Source organism: Cordyceps fumosorosea (assembly GCF_001636725.1).
Source record: "Cordyceps fumosorosea ARSEF 2679 chromosome Unknown scaffold_8, whole genome shotgun sequence".
Lineage (NCBI taxonomy): Eukaryota > Fungi > Ascomycota > Sordariomycetes > Hypocreales > Cordycipitaceae > Cordyceps > Cordyceps fumosorosea.
The window spans coordinates 1-20,495 of record NW_017387308.1 but is presented as its reverse complement, the minus strand read 5'-3'; the positions used below and the strand labels follow the sequence as shown (position 1 = coordinate 20,495).

The window sequence follows — 20,495 nt, the reverse complement described above, 5'->3', positions numbered from 1 at the left end:
ATTTATGTACAAATTTGGACATGCATAAATATTTCGGAATGCCTTCTAATTAATTTTTGGATTTTCTGAGGCATTCTGCGTCCTTGTTAAAATGTCAGCAAATACTCTTACTTGCGCCTAGACAACGATTCTATGTAGGTAACGAGTTGACCATGCCGTAAGCTTAGCTGCAGTCCGTATAGCGCAACACTGCTAGAGGTAGGACTAGTAGCACCCTAATATTCACGCCAGTGCGCCAAATCGCATTCCACTCTTCTATCCTCCAGGCTTGAAAATGTAAGCGCGCCCGTTAAGTTTAATAAGTCTTTCTTATTTTCACTCGTGCCATGCACCCACCCACCGTGGACGCCAGTGGTTCGACAGAGTTCCACTGTAATGCGGGCACAGTACAATACATCTGACTTGGCAGCAGGGCTGAATTCATCAACGTCAGCCACCCACTTCCGGTTCACCAACAGCTTATCGCATCACGCAAATTGCTGCTCAAGGGAAGGGGTTTCATTTTGCCGGCCGTCCTTGTTGAGTACAAGCCAATATCTATTGTAAGAGAGCGTGTACTTGGAAGGGGAAGATCAGCCCCAAGAGACCCTGTGGCAAACTCTATGTTGTGGCACCCCTGGCAATACTGGTTATCGATATTGCACGACTCTCCTTCTGCCCAAGCTAAAGAAATCCGATCGCGGCTGTGGCCCTGGTGAATATCTAACTAGGTACCACAGCTATTTCTGCGAGCGAAATGTCAGGCAACATAAGTGGAACGGATTCCTCCTTGTATGGAGTGCTCGACAACTACACAAGCCAGGGTATTGTGTATCCCAGCGGGCTATCCACGAATCCGGGATCAATAGTTGCCTCAGTAAGACGGCGTTCTATTCATTTTTACACTGCAACGGTTGTGTCTGTAGCGTAACGGTACAGACTCGGGCAAATTCCGCCTGTTATAGTCACCTAGCCATTTCCCGAGTCAGACGATGCAGTGGTCAGTGCCCCAACCAGTGATCTGTTGAGCAGGATGCTTCAGGCTTGCACTCCAAAATAGCTATAAATACTACGCCCTTCGAAACTCCTTTTATGCGTTTATACCTGCTCATCTGCCTCAACTTTAAAGTCGCAATCGCGAGTCTTGAAAGCTCGACATAGGTATGCGTTGGACTAATCTGTTTGTTCTAGCTGAGGTCTTCGGGCTAGCTTGCCTTTGTTCTGGACATGCCACTGCTCTGGCAAAAGAAACTGCTCTTGTCCAGAGACAAACCCCTTCCGAGAATCGGCCATTCGTCTTCCGCGGTGATAACAGATCTCCCAGAGAGATTCGGGACGCTGGTGGATTTCGGCCTCAAGGTGACGGCTGGGAGCATGATGAATCATCTTACATCCTCGACCACCATTACCACGCTGGCCCGCAAGGATGTGGCGAAGACGGCGGTGTCTTTCGGACAGCATATGTATCGCTAGCGCAGGAAAGGGAGACAGCCGAACGATACGGCCGGTGGCTTTACGAAGTTCGCGCTACACCAAACATTCTGGACTCCGAGGGACGCTATCCCGAAACTGAAGTCATGGCCCTAGGAGGAATCCACTGGAGACAAGTTCGAAGATACGTCTTGATGCCGGCAGATCCCGAGGAGCTCATTGATGAAGGAAGTTGGATCGAGAATCCAGAATACGATAGGGCAACATATGATGAGGGTCCGGACGCTTTTCGAGCTCGCGTCAATGTAGACTTTCCGTATGGTCTAAGGGATGGCGAACTTGACAGCGACTCTGATGATTCTGAAGATGAGGGCGACGGCCCTCAACGTCCGCTGTTTGCGGTTGTGGATAGATTCATGGACAGCACGCCCGGCATGTACGAGCTCTATGGTGGATTTCCGCCTACCTTCCAGCAATATGCCCCAAGAGACGACATACCCGGGTCTGGCCAGACACAGCCTGCACAAGAACCGCAGGTATCGTACGATGAAGGTTAGTAATTACAAGCCACTTCGGAACCTTTGCCATGCAACGAAGACTCAGCGCTAACAATTATCCAAGCCGCTGCAATGTTGAATCACTATATAAACTCCTTGCCTAGCGTCGACCAGGCCTTGCAGGACCTGCTCCGAGATATTGACCGCGCTGCATGTCCCTCCTTCATCGCACCAGGCTCATTTTTCGGGAGACATCGTCGCGCAGCTATTGTAGAAGCTCACTCAGGTATGGAATTTGGACGGCAACATGCCATGCGGTTGAACTGACAGGTTGTAAGCTGGGCCAGGTTGCTGTAAGGTGCTTCATAATGTTAGAAAGAAAGTGGTGGAAAAGGCGGGTAAGTGCACTATATCCGTTGCAAACTTGATACAAACGCACAAGTGGTTAATCACTTCGATTACAGCTGCCCCCTCGGTTGATATTCAAAACTCCGAGCAGTGCGTGCTTGGTTCCCTCAGGGCAGAGGTCCGACTGCATAACTGGGACTGGGCCGGAAGCTCCGACCGCTTGTTTTTGGAAATCGGAAAGAACAGCAAATATGACGGCCAGCAGCCGCACTACAAGCTCAAAGATTCGCCTAGTGCCGGAGATACAATGCCCTTCACCATTGATATTGCCGATGCCTTTGGGACGAATTTGGTAACACTGGACAAGATCCAATATGTCAGATTGGTTAGCCGGACGGATAACGGAGGTGTAGGCTCAAACGAGCTCGCCCTAAAAGGTAAGTTGTTGCCATCTGGAACCCATGAAAATTATTATGGTCTTGAAGGTTGAAAAACAATGAAGACTAATATGCAACTGAAGAGGTAAAATTAACCACTAAATGCGCCGGCTCATCAAAGGTTGCGGAAATTCGGCGAGCCCCGAAATCAGGTGAAGAATGGTTCACAATGTGGAACACAGGGTTCACGGCTGAGGACTGGTCTTGGGGGCGCGATTGCGATAAATTCAAGAGCATTGACTTTGAATGGCACCTGAGCAGTGCCTTGTCGGCCGGAACATCGGACGACCTGATCATTACCAAAGAGCGAAACCACCCTATTAACCAGGAGCCTGCTTCTGGTCTGATCTTCACGCATCGCCCTAAGCTTGGTACATCGGGCAAGGCGGGTCTCAACCTGACTGCCTTGTATGGTACGGAGACTGTCCCTATTGGCAAGGTTAATTACCTTCAAATCATGTCATATGAGGGAATCTCTCATGAATCAGAAGACCAGTGGAAGTGGGGAGGTATGTTTTTTGATCCCTTGCGTTTGAGCGACTCTCTAATTGTGATCAGGCGCCAAATTTACCGCGATCTGCGCAGAATCAGGCAAAAAGGCCATCTTGAACAAATTCGAAAGCGACTACTATTGGCACTATCGCACTTACCCTGTCGAAATGCCCATTAAGGTTCATGATTGGAAATGGGAGGATGAAAACCTGCAAGGGAATCATCCTTTTCCGAGAGAGTACTTGTGTTACGACCCAAGTCACACTCAGCAGTGCAGGAAGCCAAATACGTTGTAAACATGCAAGAGGCTTATTTTTGGGTTCGCTTTGGGTTCGCTTGTTTGCTTAGAAATCCAGCCAACATGCCCCCGGCCTCGGAGCGGCTAGATACGGCGGCCACCCCGAGCACCAATTCGAAAACCTTGTAATGATAAGTACGGAGTATGCATTGCAATACCTCTGGTTACAATCAATACAGTGAATTCTGCCATTTGCCCCTCCTTGCTGAAAATAGAATGCTGCGCCAATTCTGTGTCCGCAGCGCGCCCAAGTGTCTACATCATCCCCCTCACCCCAAATCTGGAGCTTCCCTTGCTACCCCACCAACGCCTCCCATACATTACAAACAAGCACGACATCTGCTTCAGCCTCGCGCGGTTCACACCTCTTCCCTCCTCCAAACCAAAACCCAAACCTCCCCTAATCTACGCCGCTTCTTCCACTCCCAAGCCCCCAAGATGGCTCCCATCCCCGCGACCATGAAGGCCATCTCCATCACCAAGAACGGCGGCCCGGAGGTCCTCGAGTACACCGACGTCCCCGTCCCCGTTCCGCAGCCCGACGAGATCCTCGTCCGCAACCACGTCGCCGGCGTCAACTTCATCGACACCTACTTCCGCTCCGGCCAGTACCCTTCCCCCACCTTCCCGCGCATCCTCGGACAGGACGCCGCCGGCGAGGTCGTCGCCGTCGGCCCCGCCGCCGCCGTCCCGCACATCCCCGGCAGCACCGTCGTCTTCATGAACGGCACCGGCACCTACGCCGAGTACTCGACCGTCAAGGCCTCCGCCGCCGTCGCCCTGCCCGAGGGCGTCGCCCGCGAGGACGCCGTCGCCGCCTACCTCCAGGGCCTGACCGCGTGGACCTTTATCCGCCGCGCGGGGCTCACCCAGCCGGGCGAGTGGGCGTTCGTGCACGCCGCGGCCGGCGGCGTCGGTTCGCTGCTCGTGCAGCTGCTCAAGCGCGTCGTCGGCGCGCGCGTCATCGCCACGGCCAGCTCCCCGGAGAAGCGCAAGATTGTGGAGGGGCTCGGCGCGGACTACGCGCTCGACTCCAACGAGGACTGGGTGGCGCGTGTCCAGGAGATCACCGGCGGGCACGGCGTCGACAGCATCTACGACGGCGTCGGCAAGGCCACCTTCCACAAGGACCTGGAGATGATTGCCGTGGGTGGCAGCCTCGTGATGCTGGGCAATGCTGTAAGTTTTCATCTTTGGTTTCCTTTTTGATACCGTCGACTATGGGCTCGAACGCAGTGGCACTAACACTTATCTGCAGTCCGGCAACGTTGAGCCCTTCGATATCCGGCCGACCCTCGGCCCAAAGAACGTCCGACTCTCTCGTCCCATCCTTTTTGGCTACCTCACGGAGCGGGAAGCGCTGGAAAAGTACGCCGGCGAGTTGTTCGAGTTCATTCGCTCTGGCAAGGTCAAGGTACTTCACCATGCTACTTACGACCTCAAGGACACAGCCAAGGCGCACGCAGACATTGAGAGCCGAAAGACGACCGGCAAGTTGCTTATCAAAATTAACTAAATTGACCAATACGTCACTATAAATATTAAAAGCGGATCACGGGCTGGCATGAACATTGGGATGCACATCTTGCGCATCGACTTTGACGTTACCATTAATTTTCCTGGCTATGGGGGTTCCGGCCCTTCTTTACCATTTCATCCTCTCATAGCTTTAAATAGCCTAAATTCTATCATATCCGAAATCTATCTGACTTTAAAAGCCTTTGACATCTTCTGTGCTTCTGCTCGTCTTTCCTTCTAAGTCCCACACCTTCTAAACCTTAGGTGTCTGAACGGCATTCATCAACTCGGCCGGTGGCTCTTGGCGGTAGCCCTGGGGGTTGTTGCTGACCCAGCGCCACAGGTCCTCGCAAGCCTTTTCCAGGAGCATCTCAGTCTTCCACTTGAGTTCCTTGTTAGCCAAGGTAGGGTTGGCGGTAAGGTCAAGCACGTCGCCTTGGCGGCGGGCAACAACCTCGTAGGGAAGATCGCGGCCGACAACGGCGCTAAAGGCCTTGATCATCTCAAACACAGTGCTGCCGCGCCCAGAGCCAAGATTCCAGGCTTTGACACCCGGCTTGTTGTCGCGAAGGTACTGCAACGCCGCGAGATGTCCCTTGGCGAGATCGATGACATGGATGTAATCGCGGATGGCCGTACCGTCGCGAGAAGCATAGTCTGTATAATACGGTTAGCATTCCATTCTATTTCACTTTCAGGTGTTTACATGCCATCGCCGAACACGAGAAGCTTCTCGCGCTTGCCAGTCGCAACCTGGCCAAGAAGAGGCAAAAGGTTGTAAGGGACACCCTGGGGGTCCTCGCCCATGATACCACTGGGATGTGCACCGCAGGGGTTGAAGTAGCGCAGAAGAGCGCCGTTCCAGTGCTCAAAGGGCTTGCCCTCCTTCTTCAGTCTGTTGCGCTCGGCGTTGACGTGGTCGGTGATGACGTCCTCAATGGTGGACTTGGTGCGGCCGTAGGTGTTTGTGGGACCGATCGGGCAATGCTCAGGGATTGGAATCATGTTGGGAAATCGCGTCGCATCGCCGTAGACCGTGGCGGAGGAGGAGAAGACAATGTTAGAGACGTTGTGGCTGGTCATGGAACGCATGAGGCTGATGCTGCCACCGACGTTAACACGGTAGTACTCGAGAGGAATCTCGCCAGACTCGCCAACTGCCTGTGAAGGAATACATGAGTAACTTCATGCAATAGGATCGTTTCTGTAATAGATTCGCATACCTTGAGGGCGGCAAAGTGAATGACGGAGTCAATCTCGGGGTGCTTGTCGAAGACACCATCCAGGGCCTTCTCGTCGGTCAGGTCAACGTTGTGGAAGGCCGGGCGACGGCCGCATAGTTTCTCAATGCGGTCGAGGACATTCTCGAAAGAGTTGTAGAGGCTGTCGACGATGACGACATCGTAGCCGTTTTCGAGGAGTGTCAAGGTGGTGAAGGAGCCAATGTAGCCGGTGCCACTGCGACAATGATTAGCCCCGCCATGTTACAGTGCTTGCGCGTGACGCGGCGAGAGACGCCAGCCGAGGAGCGCAGAGGGTCAGAGGTTTACCCGGTGACAAGGACAGTTCCGACAGGCATGGTGCTTTGATTTTGCACTGTAAACTGCTGGGCAGAGATTAGGGATGCAGAATGAAAGGGAAAAAGAGGGCAGAAAGACACGAGGCTGATGTGGTGCAAGGTGGGGGGCTGATTTAATTCCCGCCACAGAGGCGCAACCGCCAGTGGGGGGTGCATGCCAATGGCCATCTGTTTTTGTACAATTTTGTATGCATGTTCATGCGTTACTCCTTTGACTAGTAAAAGAGTGAGCAGGTCGCGGAACGCATCGAGAAAGGAGACCTAGAGCTACTTGATGAGGCGAATCAATGTGCAATGGTTGGAGGTATTCCCTAGCATTCGCTTGCGCCGTAGTTACTACATAGGTAGTAACGTATATACAGTATATACCAAAACTAATGGCTCATATGCTCACTAACTACCAGGTACAGCAGCACCTCTTATCCTCGAGTGACGTGATTGGACCAACCCCCCTGCAAAATACCAGCTTGCTTCTCCACAACAGTCAAAAGAATAGACAAAATAGATTCGAAACCAAGGCGGCACTCTAAAATCATATGTTGGCTTTAAGTCTATCAGTAGGGGAAATTGCACGTCATTGTTATGCACTTTTGAGAACTCATCGGCTAGCTGTAAAATGGGAGCGCTTCCTCTAACTTTCCAGTTTTGGCATCCTCTGACTACGAGCAGAAATGTTGTTAGTCGAAGCCAGTCTGTGTTGGGAAGTCCACAACATACCATTGCTTCTGCAAAACCCGTCATTAACTGTATTTCTAATTGAAGCAGAATTTGAGAGGATTCGTCTGTCTTGTCCCTCATCCGCGAATTATCAAAGTCCAGCCAGAAAACTCTATCGGGTGGTCCCCGAACAACCATCATATTTCTCGGGTATGTGTCGCCGTGAATGAGGCCAGCCTCGTGAAACTCGAAGAGAATTGCAGAAAGCCTATCGATATTGTCTTGAGAAAAGTTGCTGAGGTCGATCTGTTCAGCGTTTGGTATATATTCGATAAGAATGGCGCTAGGTGGACGTTTGTGACCTGAAAATATCAACAACTCCGGCCAGAGATCTGTATCTATATACTCAATGGTTCCATAGAATTTTGGAACAAGGCCTCGCTTGCAAAAGCCCTTTTCTTTGAGTAGCCGATAAGCACTGGCTTCTGTATAAAAGGTGTCCTGGGTTTCAATATCCTTAAACTAAGTAGGGTTTTAGCGTGCTGTGAGTGTGCTGTGGATAGGTGCCACGCATAATTAACACTGACCACTTTCATAACGCAAAGCTTGTTTCGAAATTCAACTTTATAGGTAATCACAAGATTGTTGTCGTTTTTCCGGTCTAGCTTGGTCTGAAGAATCTCGAGAAAGGTGACCTCGGAAGGCTGGATGTCGACCAGTTCATCTTTCGAATCGTCGTCGAGCGAGGATGGTGGAGAGGATGGCAGAGCGGATGGGGGAGAGGATGGCAGAGCGGATTTGACAGTGGCCGGAGGTGAGGACGACATCTCGGCGATGAATTCTGCAGCTTATCGCGAACTGCTTTTTGGTGGTGATGACAAAGAAGAAGGGAAGTTCAGAGGAAAGCCATTGTGTCGCTGGCGCTCACGTCGGTCCACTGCTAATAAAAGAGGGCATCTGCCCCACTTTGGCCGAGCGGCAGAAAGAGGAGGTGAGCCACAAGACAGAAACAGAAACAACACAGGTAAATCAGCATGGCCAAGTCAATCATGCTGGTTTCTAAAAATACTTGATTATTCTTACTTGTCCCCTCTAAAAAATTGCGCTGTTTATCAATCAATTACAAATTTATCCCAAGTGCGATTGGCGCTGTCGACTAGGTAGTTGTCACTGCGGAGTTCTTCCGGCTACGAGCCATAATATTTGTCAGTTATTTTGAGTTCCGTCACACGCACTGTTTCACTCCCAGTCCTTGCCAGGCCAATTCTGTGAGCTTCTACTCTCTGGCTCATTTGGATTCTTCGTTGAGGTGATCGGTCTCTCTACTAAGCTTTCGAACTAATCACGACCGATGCCTCGTCCCTCATGCTAATTGATTGATGCAATAGATGCGTATTACTTAGTACATAGAATTAGGATGCATGGCAAATGTCGTACATCCTTTTATAGACTTCTGTACAGCGCAACTGGAGTGCACTATCCTCTTATTGGCGGGTCCGCGCGCATGCTGTCCCACTTGAAAGATCTGAGTGACTTCTATATTATGGCACATGGACTGACAAGAGGAGAAAATTGAGGGCCTCGTTTGTTTGCCAGTTAGGATGGCTACGTTAAGCCTTGTTACCTGCAGCCAAGAACTGGCCGGCGCTTACAGACGCACTTTGATGGACCCAATTTCCAAAACTACCCAAGGAAACAAACAGCTGTCCCTAGTTAATCTCATGCTACGTCCCTCCTCTCCAATCGGTATTTTAAGGCCTGCGCCTCTTCGAAACCCGGTGGCTTGCAGCAATGGTGCACGGCGTATTATGCGGAACTGCGGGGACAATGTAGTCAATTGACCCAATATGAACAGATCTTGGCTCCCTCAAACTACCAAATAGTTAGATGGAGACTTCATGTCCGTAAGCGCCGCTGCGGACATGTTCAACTCAGGTTGACCCTGGCCGTTGCCAATCAAATGCAAGACAAGGGTTGAGGCGTGGTGACTTCAGGTGCATTAAAGAGTATGGCATGTCCTCTACTAGAACACAGCCCTGATTCTCAAAGAACACTACAAGTATACCAAAGTTTACCAGAGGTGAGGATAGCCCAGAAGATAGCAGTGTTATTAACGAGGAATCGAGGCTAACACAAGATCAAGCAGCACAATTTGAACTTGCCTCGACAAGCAACCCGAGCAAAGCGACCCAAAAATGGCCACCGTCACGCTCATGCAATTTCTACAGAATGACCCGAATGCGCTTCGGTACTATCATCGCGGCCAACGCCCTACCACCACTTCGAACAAACTTTTCGAGATCGCTGCCGTTAGGGAGATCCGTGCGTGGCCTGAGTTTAGCCTACAGAACATTGTGAATCGGTTTGGCAACCTGCTCAATAACGTTCAAATTGCAACCGATGTGCAGCCAGTCACGCCCCCTCCACGCTTCGCAGCCGAGGACTACCTGCGAGAACTTGTCGCTATATACGCCGACCGCCCCGTTCGCCGCGCCCTGGCCTCGACGTTTGAGCACATGACTGCAGATCCCAACCATCCCGACCCCGATTTGGCAGGCCGAACCCCGACCACATTGGGCGCTGGATCCTCGGCGAAACTCATCTCGAAATTTGTGCCAGACAGGGCTATATACGACCCCAGCCTCGATGAGCCTATCAATCGCCTGCCAGGCGAGATTAAACCGTCATGGAAGTGGAAGTGGGACTGGGCCATCGCAGAGGGCTCAGCTCGCAGCAGCATGGCCTTAGTGCGGCTCTCACAGCTCACCTTTTACATGCTGCAGCAGGGATACCGCGAACCGCACTCGGGTGCCCGGTACGGTTACATGCTTACAGACCAGGAACTGGTGGCCTTTCGTAAAATTTCGCGACGCGTTATCTGTATGTCGGAGCGGGTGCCGTGGGGGGGCCAGCAGGGGAACGGGCCTGAGAGGCTGACTGTTTTGCTGGCGCTTTGGTATCTGGGAATGTTGGCTTCCGATGATGACGACTGGAACCTCGACGCACAGCCAGACGACCCGACTGACGCCCAACTAATCACCCAAGCGTCGGCTAGTAGTCAGCCGGCTCGCCAACGTTAGACAGGCACACGGGGGGGGATTAGGGTCGCTTGACGCTTGGCTGTGTGTTTTGAATGCTATGGTTTTCCTGTCTTTCCTGTCTTTCTTTAAATCTTTCCTGTCTTTCTTTGAATCTTTCCTGTCTTTCTTTGAATCTTTCCTATCTTTCTTTTCATCTTTCCTGTCTTTCCTGTCTTTCTTTTATCTAGCAACTAGTTAGTATTATAGCTTTATTAAAATCACTAGGGACCTAACGTTAGCCACCCACATCTTAGTACCACCTATATCTTAGTAGGTTATAAATAATAGAATTTTATTAAAAATACTATTAAGTTACTTATTAAACTATTAGTATATATTTTTAATATTTATTATTTTAATAAATAATCTATTAGGATTTATAAATATAGTTTATTATTTTTTAGACTTTAAAAGGTTAATTTTTATAAGAGCTTAGACTATAGCCTAGCTAGATTAATAGTCTAGTGGCCTAAGGCACAGACATAATAGGGGGGACTCCCCCTTATATATAGTAGCCACTTTAGAATAACCTCCCTATCTCTTCCTGTAACGGTGGCTCTTCTCTAATCCACAGTAAATCTGTTTCTTAGGAAGTGAGTCGGTTGAGTGCACAATAGAGTGCAGATGAGCAGTATCATAGCTTGAGTCACGTTAGGAGGTTACTCCCAATAGTAGAACTATTGCTTAGATTGATCAGTAGAGATCTAGTCTGGCTATCTACTGGAAATCCCCTTCCTTATATATCCATCCTATCCTCTACTGTGCTACCTGGATCACTTTTATATTTTAGTACTTTTATATTTAATAATATAATATCAGTACTACTAAAACTATTCTAGTCTCTTTTCCCCGCCTCCTTCAGTCTATCCAATCTTCGTGTAAAGTCTATACTTAGCCGTAAGAGTTCTCCATTCTCAACAGGGCTGGCATCGCACGGGTCGTATTTGCTGATAGATTCGGTCCCGGGAAATAGTGGGAGATTGGAGCCTATAGGGCTCAGGAGGATGGGGTCATACTTGATTGGCGTCTTTGCCAACACAGGCAACGGCTGCAGTGTCTTTAGATATCCTACATTAGTCATTTTCTCAATGGTATCTGGAGGCAAGGCCTCTGCAACGCTTTGGGAAAGCTCTGGGTAGTCTGCCGTGTTGAAGTGCTTGAGGATTGACATCGCAGTGCCGGCCAAAGACGGGCTGACGACATAGCCACCGCCTTCCTTCGCTCGCCTGAGCAGAGCACTTTGGATAGCCAGCGCCCCATAGTACCCCGTAGTATAGTCATTGATGACCATCCCCGGCGGCCAAGAAGGCTCTCGAGGCCCCCCCCCGCAAAGCGCCATCATGCCAGAGGCAGCAGAGCCTTGCATGTCAAAGCCCGGCCGCGAGGCCCATGGGCCAGTGGTGCCATACGCACGAACTTGAGAAATAATCAGGCTCGGGTTGGCCTCGTGCAATTTTTCGGTGCCAAATCCGAATTTGGAAAGCGCACCGTCCCTGTACGAGTCAATCCAGACATCAGCGTCCCGTACAAGCGACCAGAGATGCCGTCGATCTTGGTCCTTGTGAAGGTTGAGTCTTGCGGAAGCGCAGCCCAAGTTGGCATACGTGTATACAAAGCTATGCTCGAAACCATGCGTATACATAATCTGTAGGACCGAGGCTCCGTGCTCAGCTAATGTTCGCCCGGCGCTGGGGCCAGCAATAGCGTGTGTCATACAAAGAACCTTGACGCCTTCCAATGGCCGAAGAGGGTTACCTGGAAGCGGTAGGGGCGGGGTGGAGATGACTTTCTGGACAGGCACTATGTGCATTTCTGCGAGATGCCTCCCGTGATCCGACTCTGCCCACTGTTGTTCTGATCGGATGATCGCGAGCGGCAGGCCAGCCTCTGCGCAGGCAGCTTCGAGTTCTTCACGCACAGTTAATGACAGCCCGGATGAGGTACGGAAAATAATGGCATGAAACGCACCGTTTGCATTCCATTTCTTGAAAGCGGCTCGCACATCATTCTCGTTCATCGAGGATGACAAAAAAGCGCTCCATTGATAAGCCAAGTCGACGTAAACGGCCGAAGCGACGACGAAGCGACCGTCCTTAGTCTCAAAGATATTGCGCAGATATGGGTTTCCGACTACCATGTCCATTGGAATCTCCTAACCATATTTCGTCAGCTTGCAACTATCCATCGGCAATAGGTCCCAGCCCACTGCGGGATGATGCGAGCATACCTGGCCGTTTATAGTTGGCGTCATGCCAATGTTGGGGTCAATGTAATTGTGTCCCCTTGCCAAGTCGACTGTTATCGTTTGGCTGGGACCTCCGCGCAGCTCCAAGATCCGTGCAGCGGCTAATGCATTGGCAGCGGCGGGAATAGCTCCAACAAGAGAGAGCAGAAGACGTTGGCTATTGGTTGAGGCTAGAGCGGGTACATCGCCTTCAAACATCACCTTCGTCTCCTGGTCGTCATCGCTGGACAGTCCAAAGTCTGCCAGTAGGATGTTAAGAATACTGCGTGCAGCACGGTGCGAAGCAGGTTGGGGAGGAGACATGCTGGGTTGTTAATTCGTCTATGTGCAAGAACAGTAGCTTACTTGATACGTAACTTTCATGCTGGGCGTGGTAGTTTTATACTTGAGCAAATATATGGTGTGTTGACAGTAGTTGTGGTGGATACCCGGATGCGGATATAGAATCACGACGGCATGCACAGAGGTTGTTTGGGCGGATATGTGGATATACAGATACACGGTTGCGATGGCCGTAGATTTGTTGTGGTGGATATGGATATAGAACGTCAATGGCGGATATAGGGAAATACACCGTTGTTGAGGTGGGCGTAGGGCTGTACGATCGGATATGTAGTCGGATATACGCCGGATATACACAGATGTGGTCGTGTTAGTATAGATATGGCCGGCTTGGCGGATATAGAACTACCGAAAGATCGAGTTAATGATCGCTGAAACAGTGTGGGGTAAATGCCGGGGCACTTGAGCTTGTGCTGTTTCTATATCATCTCCTCGTGTCGTGCAGCCACATAGTGCGTATAGCCTAGCCGCGGCTGGAGTATTCTCAAAGAATATATAAAGAGAGCGACCTAATACATGATACTAGGCAATCAGGTAACCCATTAAACTCACCAGTAGCTACCATGGATACCAAGCCCGAAGCAGACACCGGCCATGTTGAGCTTGCTCCGAACAGCGGCACCAACTTGACCAATATCTCCCCCGGCGCGGAACGACAAATGGTGCAAAAAATCGACTTCATTTTGGTGCCCCTAGCCATTATTACGCTGGGTCTGCAATATATTGATAAGACCATCTTGAGTGGTGTATCCCAATTTGGAATCATCCAAGACCTTCAATTGTTCGAGATCAAAGGCGTTGACCCAAGCACCTCCAAACCCATAATTAGTCTACAACGATTCTCAGCAGTAACCCTTATATTTTATTGGGGGTTTCTAGCAGGAAGTGTGTGACTTGTCTGCCTCACTTTTAACGCTAACCAGCTAACCGTCTCACTATAGCAATACCAGCTGCCATCCTGGCCCAAAAGCTTCCCGTTGGAAAGTTTCTGAGTTGCACAGTCATTGTTTGGGGTCTTTTGACTGTTCTCACGATCAAAGTACACAGCTATGCTGCGCTACTGGTTTTAAGGTGCGTTTTCATAGCCCATAACAAACACGTTGATGTTATGAATGTTAACTATCCATCTTAGATTCTTCCTCGGAGTTGCCGAGGCTGGCGTTGGCCCAGGATTTGGTGTTTACATTACAATGTTCTGGACAAGGCAACAGCAACCTCTCCGATACTCAATTTGGTACGCAGCTACTGGTCTTGGTGGCCTGCTGGGTCCTATGATTATGTACGGCATGGTACATGTGGATGGGCCGCTCCCGCGTTGGCACTATCCCTACATTATTTTGGGCAGTGTTACCATAGCCTGGGGGATTGTTCTGTTCATTTGGCTTCCCAACAACCCCGAGACCACATGGTTCTTGAACAAGCAGCAGCGTCTCCTTGCTGTCGAGAGAATTCGCACCGAACAGACTGGGATCGAAGACAAAACTTTCCGGTGGTACCAAGCAATGGAACTGGTTACGGACCCCAAGTCATATCTTATCCTGGCTATGAACTTTTGCTTACACTACGTCAATGGGGCTATCTCCGGATTTGGTACCATCATTATAACGGCTTTCGGTTTTAGCCAATTCAACGCGGTGCTCTTAACTGGAGCCGTTGGTGCAATGGTCTTCGTGACACTGATCCTCGCCGGAATAGCCGGCAGTTATATCAAGAACAGCCGACTCATCATCTTTACCCTTTGCGAAATTCCGGTCATTATCGGCGCTTCCTTGATGTGGAAGATATCATGGCATACACACAGAAATATTGGTATTGCTGGCTTTATCCTGCTTGGTCCATTTGCGGCATCATATGCTATGTTGTTGGCTCTAGTCGGCGCAAATACTGCGGGTCACACGAAAAAGGTCCTGATGCAGGCTATCATCTGGTCGAGTTACGCAATCTGCAATGGAATTTCCCCTCTCTTTGTCAGGCAAACAGAGGTCAAGGCGCAATATCCTTCCGCTTTCAAGGGAGCCATCATCACGGCAGCCATCGCCGTTGCCTGTGGTGTTATGATGCGATTTTATCTCCAGTACCAAAACTACAGGAGAGACAAAACATATGGCAAACAAACCGAAGAAGACATCCAAAATGCCAGGTTTTTAGATCAAACGGACATGGAGAACAAAACGTTTAGGTACGTTCTCTAAGGACGTACATGTGTGGCAAGAGGAAAGCTGTGCATATGATAGAATTGACTTGATTCGATTCGGATTGATTCCATTTATACTCCGTAGCGGAAAGGGAGAGGGGTGGCAGTCACTCAACAATGTTCTGTAGCGATAATGTCCCCTAACCCGCACGTGGTTTGTTCGCACTTAATTCTTGATGGCGGTTGTTAGGTAGGGCGATCTTTTCACCAGCATTCTGCCGCTCATCATCAAAGCAGTAGTCTTTTTCTACCACAAGGAGCAGCATCTGCTACCTACATTTATCCCGTATCTTGTTGTTTGTACAAATTTAATAGTGCGAATGCTAGCATTAAATATTAGATTGAGAGCTACCGAGGATGCACCGGAATTTCAAATGGAATCATCGGGCGTCTGTCAAATTGATTCGCACATCTAACATAGGGTCTCGCTTTATTCGCCAAGCGAATAGATCATCGTCAAATCTTCCGGGTACACATCCGGTATCATGCCATCGAACAGCCTGTCCACGAAACTAGTACAGTCGCCCGATCTTGGTCCCGCTTCAGAGCTTTTCCGGCTCTCGAGACTAAATATATTCCCAGGCATGTTACTAGTTTCAGCGAAGTCTGATCTCTCCGGCAATTCAGCGGCCACGTTGGACAGTAACCCCTTAGTAGCCCGGGTAAGATCGAGTTCACTAAGAGTGGCAAGCTTCTGCAACGTGCTCTTGCATCCGTCCAAAGCATGGCCCCATCGGGTGGCTTGATAGCGAAGCAGAATCAGCGCCATGGATGTATAACGAGTCGCTTCTAGCGTACTCGATTCGCCCTTCCAGAATGAGAGCAAAATGATGAAAGAGGCTGTCATTATCCTCTGGACTTGTCTCCATGTCGGCGGCAGCACAGCTTCTGTCAAACCCCACGGCCATGTGTCGCAATCGCGGGTGTCTTGTTGGCTAGCATTCATTGATACTGCAGGTGCTGTCATCTCAAAGTAAATAGAGAGGATTGATTGGGCCGCATGCAAGCATACGCTCAGCGACGAGACCCAGCTCGCTTCATGACTAAGGAATGGCGATCGTAAGAGGAGTCGATACCTGCATAGTTAAGCATTAGTAATACCATGCACGATAATACAAGATAGGGTTTCCCTACTTACCAAAACATGTGCAAGCGAGCGAGTGGTCCGTACAATTCCCCAAAACTACAACGACTTGAATGTTGACCGAAGGGGCGCTGCGCTAGGATTGAATAGCGACCAATGGCAGCCTCAATCTGAGGAAGATTATCCCAAGAATGGTCATTATTAACCAGAGCTTCTAACGCGATGTTGTTTGACTTCATTATTTGGATCAAAGGCAGAACGCTTGGCTCTTGATGGATTAACGGCTCGAAAAGGTCCTCGGGGAGTTTAGAAGCATCGATAGCAGGTCTGGTGCCATGAGTCTGTGCAGAATACCTAGTAAAACCTTTAGCCGGAGAAAGGGTCGAGTGCGTGCTGGTTTCTTACTGATCAGACATCATAATGAGCAGATATAAGCGCAGCCTATCCAGTTGAAAGGGTGACTCTTTCTTTTCTTGCATACCGAGATCATGGGCTATCTGCACACTCAGGGATGCGATAGCTCTCGCGTGATTCGAGGTGCCGGTTATCAGTGCGCAGAGGTGGTGAATGTGAACTGATATGCAGAGGTTGAATGTTGCCTCGCCGGGATAGGCATCCAAAAGCTGACGAGATTCCTCAAGGAAGACTCTGCTCGCCGTATATTCAGCAGAGCATAGTGACCCAAGAGCTAGAATTGCGAATAAGAGGATCTTCTCGTCCGTTGGACTGTCTTGGACGTCTATCATAGAAGCTACCGCTCGCTGGTGCTGCTCGGCAAGGTTTTCTCGAATAAGGGTCGCTAACATCAGCAGCTGTGCATCGTCAGGTAGCATACGACGCAGTATCTTCATATTGTGATTTAAAGAAGCGAGCCAGCGCGTAACGTCACCCTGACAAAGGTGTGAGGGTTCAAGTCTCGGTAAACTAGATGTGGGTACCCCCGGAAGAGATAAACACGGTTCCGTGAGATCACATTCCAGGTGATAGCCTGTAAACCAACGGTCGGTTTAACATGCTTGCGTGTCGAAACAGATAAGACTGACCTAGAGATTGCTCCGCATAATCCAAAACTAGGCCCTTGACGATATTGAGGCGGTCCTTGTAGCAAAGCGGATTGAGAAGCGGGTCTACATCGTCTTGAGTAAACTGGGCTGCAAGTGCACGAGATTGAAGCGAAGCAGCAGCGTCGGATGGTGAAGCCTGCGGGGTTTTACGCTGTCGCGCTCGGGCTGTTGATTCCCTCCGCAGTGGCCGCGCCTTGGAGCGGACTTCACAAAGTTTGCCAGAGTCGCGACAAGCTTGACAAGGACGTGGTGGTTGGCAGCGTTTCCGGAGCCTCCGACATCGTTCGCAAGCGATTGCAGTTCTACTGGTAGACTCCATGAGAGATCGAGCAGGTTGACAAGGAGCTGCAGACTATGGTGGATAGTGGTAAAATAGTAGATATGGACAGGAACTATTTTACCGGTGTCTCCTCCATGTATTTCAGCGAGGGGTCAAAATGTGGATCTTGCTAAGTTAGTGGGGGATAAAAAACATCATCAGTCGCTGGACGCCCTGGTTATCTACAAAAAGCTATTTATGGCCATTTATAGGAAAATTAAATATTGTAAAAAAATACTAGCGGATTATGCGAGCTCTTTTTTCTTTTTCTAACTTCTGAACTCTTTGTTACACAAACCAAGGCTAGCTATAGCAGTGATGGCTAGTTGTACCTGCTGTGGCCTGGTATTGTGTAGGTATTGCGTACAGTAGCTATGCTCGACGGATGAACATGCCGCCGTTTCGGTCAGCGTGACGGGGTGCATCTAGATGCGCACCCACATTCTCACTAGGGGCTAACAGTCCTAGCTTCTTAACCTAAATATCCTCCTACAGTAGTAACTATACACTATTTAAGATAGAACTACTTCTTCTTACTTAGTAGTTTTTACTATAACTAGCTTCTATTAGTACAGAGTTACTTATACTATTTTATAGTTTTTTTTAGTACTACTAAGGCTTTAATATATACTTTTATATAGTAAAAGAAATAATTAAAATATTTTTATAAGTAGTTTATTCTATTTAAGTAGTTAGTTTATTTTTTAATTAATAACTAAAAGTACTTTTTATTCTTTAGTATTATTTATTAATCTTTATATAATAGAAGTTACTAAGTATAAAGTACTTTACTTAAAGGACTCTAGTTATATAATAATCCTTTATATAATTTTATAATATAGAATTATTACTACCTCCTTATAGAGAGCTTAGTAGTAGCTTACTATTATATAAATACTCTTATACACTTAATATATATAATATAGGGGCTCTAATAAGTACCCTAATAGGGCCTTAATAGACTATTCTTCCTTCTTATATACTATCTTTAGTGTACTTATTATTAAGTATATATATAGTATTATTAAATATACTAGGCCTTTATAGGTTCTTTATATATAATTTAGTAGTTATATTTTTATTATTTATTTAATAGTTTATACTTACTTTATAATTAGTTCTTTTTTTTTATTTAACTATACTACTCTTTTATTATATAATTATTATATTTCCTTTAAGTTTTCTTTTTCTTTTCTTTTTTCTAATTAATATATTTTTTACTTTTATTTTCTTTTTATTATTTCTTTATCTTAAAGTAAAAAAGTCTTTATTATTATACTTCTATACTATTCTTTTATTATTCTTTTATTAAGCCTTCTTTTTCTTTTTATTCTTTTATTTAATATATTTTTTACTTTTATTTTCTTTTACTACTTTTTTAGTTTAAATATAAAAGACTTTATTAATACTTATTATAAGTATAATATAGTTTTATTATATATATATAAGGTTTTTATATTTTTATTCTCTTTATTTAGTAGTCTTTTATTTTTAATTTTAACTTTATAATTACTTTACTAACTCTAGTATAGGTTATTAAAGATAAATATCCTTTAAGGCCTTATTTTTTTACTTTTTTTCTTCTTTTTTTTTAAGAATTATTAAATTTTATATATTTTAATACTCTTATTACTCTTATATATATACATTATATTATTTTTATTAATTTATAATATTAGACTTTTATTCTATTATTACTATTATTTTTATAAGAATTTATAAATTCTAATAGTTTATTAAATTTATAATTAATTTATATATATAGTAATTAAATAATAACTTTTTTAAAATTAATATATATATTCTTTATAGCTTTATAGTAAATTTACTAACTCCTTATAAGTATAGATTAGTCTAAGAAGTGCTTTTAGTACTAAGATAGTATATAAGAGTGCCTTACCCTTACTATAAGTGAGTAGTGAGTTTTTATTACTCTTTAGACTATATACTATTATAGTAAAATAGTAAGTTATATTTATTCTTATAGTGAGTTTATAGTTAATTTATTATTAGAATAAGTCTTTACGTTTATAGAGTAAGAAGATCTTAGGAGATACTAATAAAGTTATTAAGACTTTATAAAAAAACACTATTATATTAAAGTAATAACTAAGTATAGAGTTTATACTAATACTATAATATATATATAGTTCTTTTCTATATATATAGTATACTACTATACTAGTATTATATACTCTCTTATAGTAAGTATAATAAGTCCTTCTTATAACTTTATAACTAACTTATATAAGTATCTACTAGCTTACTAAACTTTAGTATAGTACCTACTCTACTTAACTTTAAGTAGGAGGAGAAGTAGTTATAGTTTTACTATAACTTTACTATAGCCTTATATTAAAAAAGTTTTAAGGATTTTAGTGTTTTTATATTATAAGCTTACTAGTAACTTATTTTTTACTTATACTATATTTATACTAATTTTATTTTACTAAATGAGAATTCCTAGTTTTTTTATAGTGTCTTTATATTATCTTTATAGTACATTCTTATTATATCTCTATACTCTTTATATTTATATATATAACTTATATTCCTTAGGTAGTACTAGATCTATAAAGTTACTATACTTTACTTATAAGTTTTCTACTTCTTTATATTCTACTTATTTTACTTTAAATAGTCTATACTTATTATTATACTTATTATTATACTTATAGTTAATAATTTCTTTAATAATATACTTATTTTTATTTTTAATAAAAGCTTATACCTCTATTATAGTTCCTTTATATTAGTAATATAGTTTAAGGCTAGAGATATTAAATATATTATAAATTCTTAAGTATTATAGTAAGTCTAGCTTATTATTACGAATTAAGAATATATATAAGGCAGCTAGGAAGTGGCCTAAGGAAGCGACTAAGTAGGAACCTATAAGTCGCCTAATTAGGATATAAGGTTATATAACTA

General features: G+C 46.2%; 5 protein-coding genes across 5 annotated transcripts; 3 read left to right on the top strand and 2 right to left on the bottom strand.

Moving 5' to 3' along the window:
- Positions 1-1,142: 1,142 nt before the first annotated feature.
- ISF_03865 (quinone oxidoreductase) lies at positions 1,143-4,998 on the top strand (the record flags this gene model as incomplete). The annotated part of the gene is made up of 7 exons (XM_018847471.1): positions 1,143-1,962; positions 2,032-2,193; positions 2,372-2,692; positions 2,875-3,201; positions 3,251-3,422; positions 3,725-4,661; positions 4,741-4,998. The coding sequence occupies 7 exons, from the start codon at positions 1,143-1,145 to the stop codon at positions 4,996-4,998; spliced, it is 2,997 nt and encodes a 998-aa protein (XP_018705051.1).
- Positions 4,999-5,253: 255 nt separating this feature from the next.
- On the bottom strand, positions 5,254-6,579 carry ISF_03864 (GAL10 bifunctional protein; the record flags this gene model as incomplete). The annotated part of the gene is made up of 4 exons (XM_018847470.1): positions 5,254-5,657; positions 5,813-6,161; positions 6,224-6,458; positions 6,551-6,579. 4 exons carry the CDS (start codon positions 6,577-6,579, stop codon positions 5,254-5,256), a joined length of 1,017 nt encoding a protein of 338 aa, XP_018705050.1.
- A 2,852-nt stretch (positions 6,580-9,431) lies between these two features.
- On the top strand, positions 9,432-10,316 carry ISF_03863 (hypothetical protein; the record flags this gene model as incomplete). The annotated part of the gene is made up of 1 exon (XM_018847469.1): positions 9,432-10,316. The coding sequence occupies one exon, from the start codon at positions 9,432-9,434 to the stop codon at positions 10,314-10,316; it is 885 nt and encodes a 294-aa protein (XP_018705049.1).
- An 835-nt stretch (positions 10,317-11,151) lies between these two features.
- Positions 11,152-12,864, bottom strand: ISF_03862 (CoA-transferase family III domain protein; the record flags this gene model as incomplete). The annotated part of the gene is made up of 2 exons (XM_018847468.1): positions 11,152-12,468; positions 12,544-12,864. The coding sequence occupies 2 exons, from the start codon at positions 12,862-12,864 to the stop codon at positions 11,152-11,154; spliced, it is 1,638 nt and encodes a 545-aa protein (XP_018705048.1).
- Positions 12,865-14,015: 1,151 nt separating this feature from the next.
- Positions 14,016-15,095, top strand: ISF_03861 (Major facilitator superfamily domain, general substrate transporter; the record flags this gene model as incomplete). Its single annotated transcript, XM_018847467.1, has 1 exon — positions 14,016-15,095. One exon carries the CDS (start codon positions 14,016-14,018, stop codon positions 15,093-15,095), a length of 1,080 nt encoding a protein of 359 aa, XP_018705047.1.
- Positions 15,096-20,495: the final 5,400 nt, after the last annotated feature.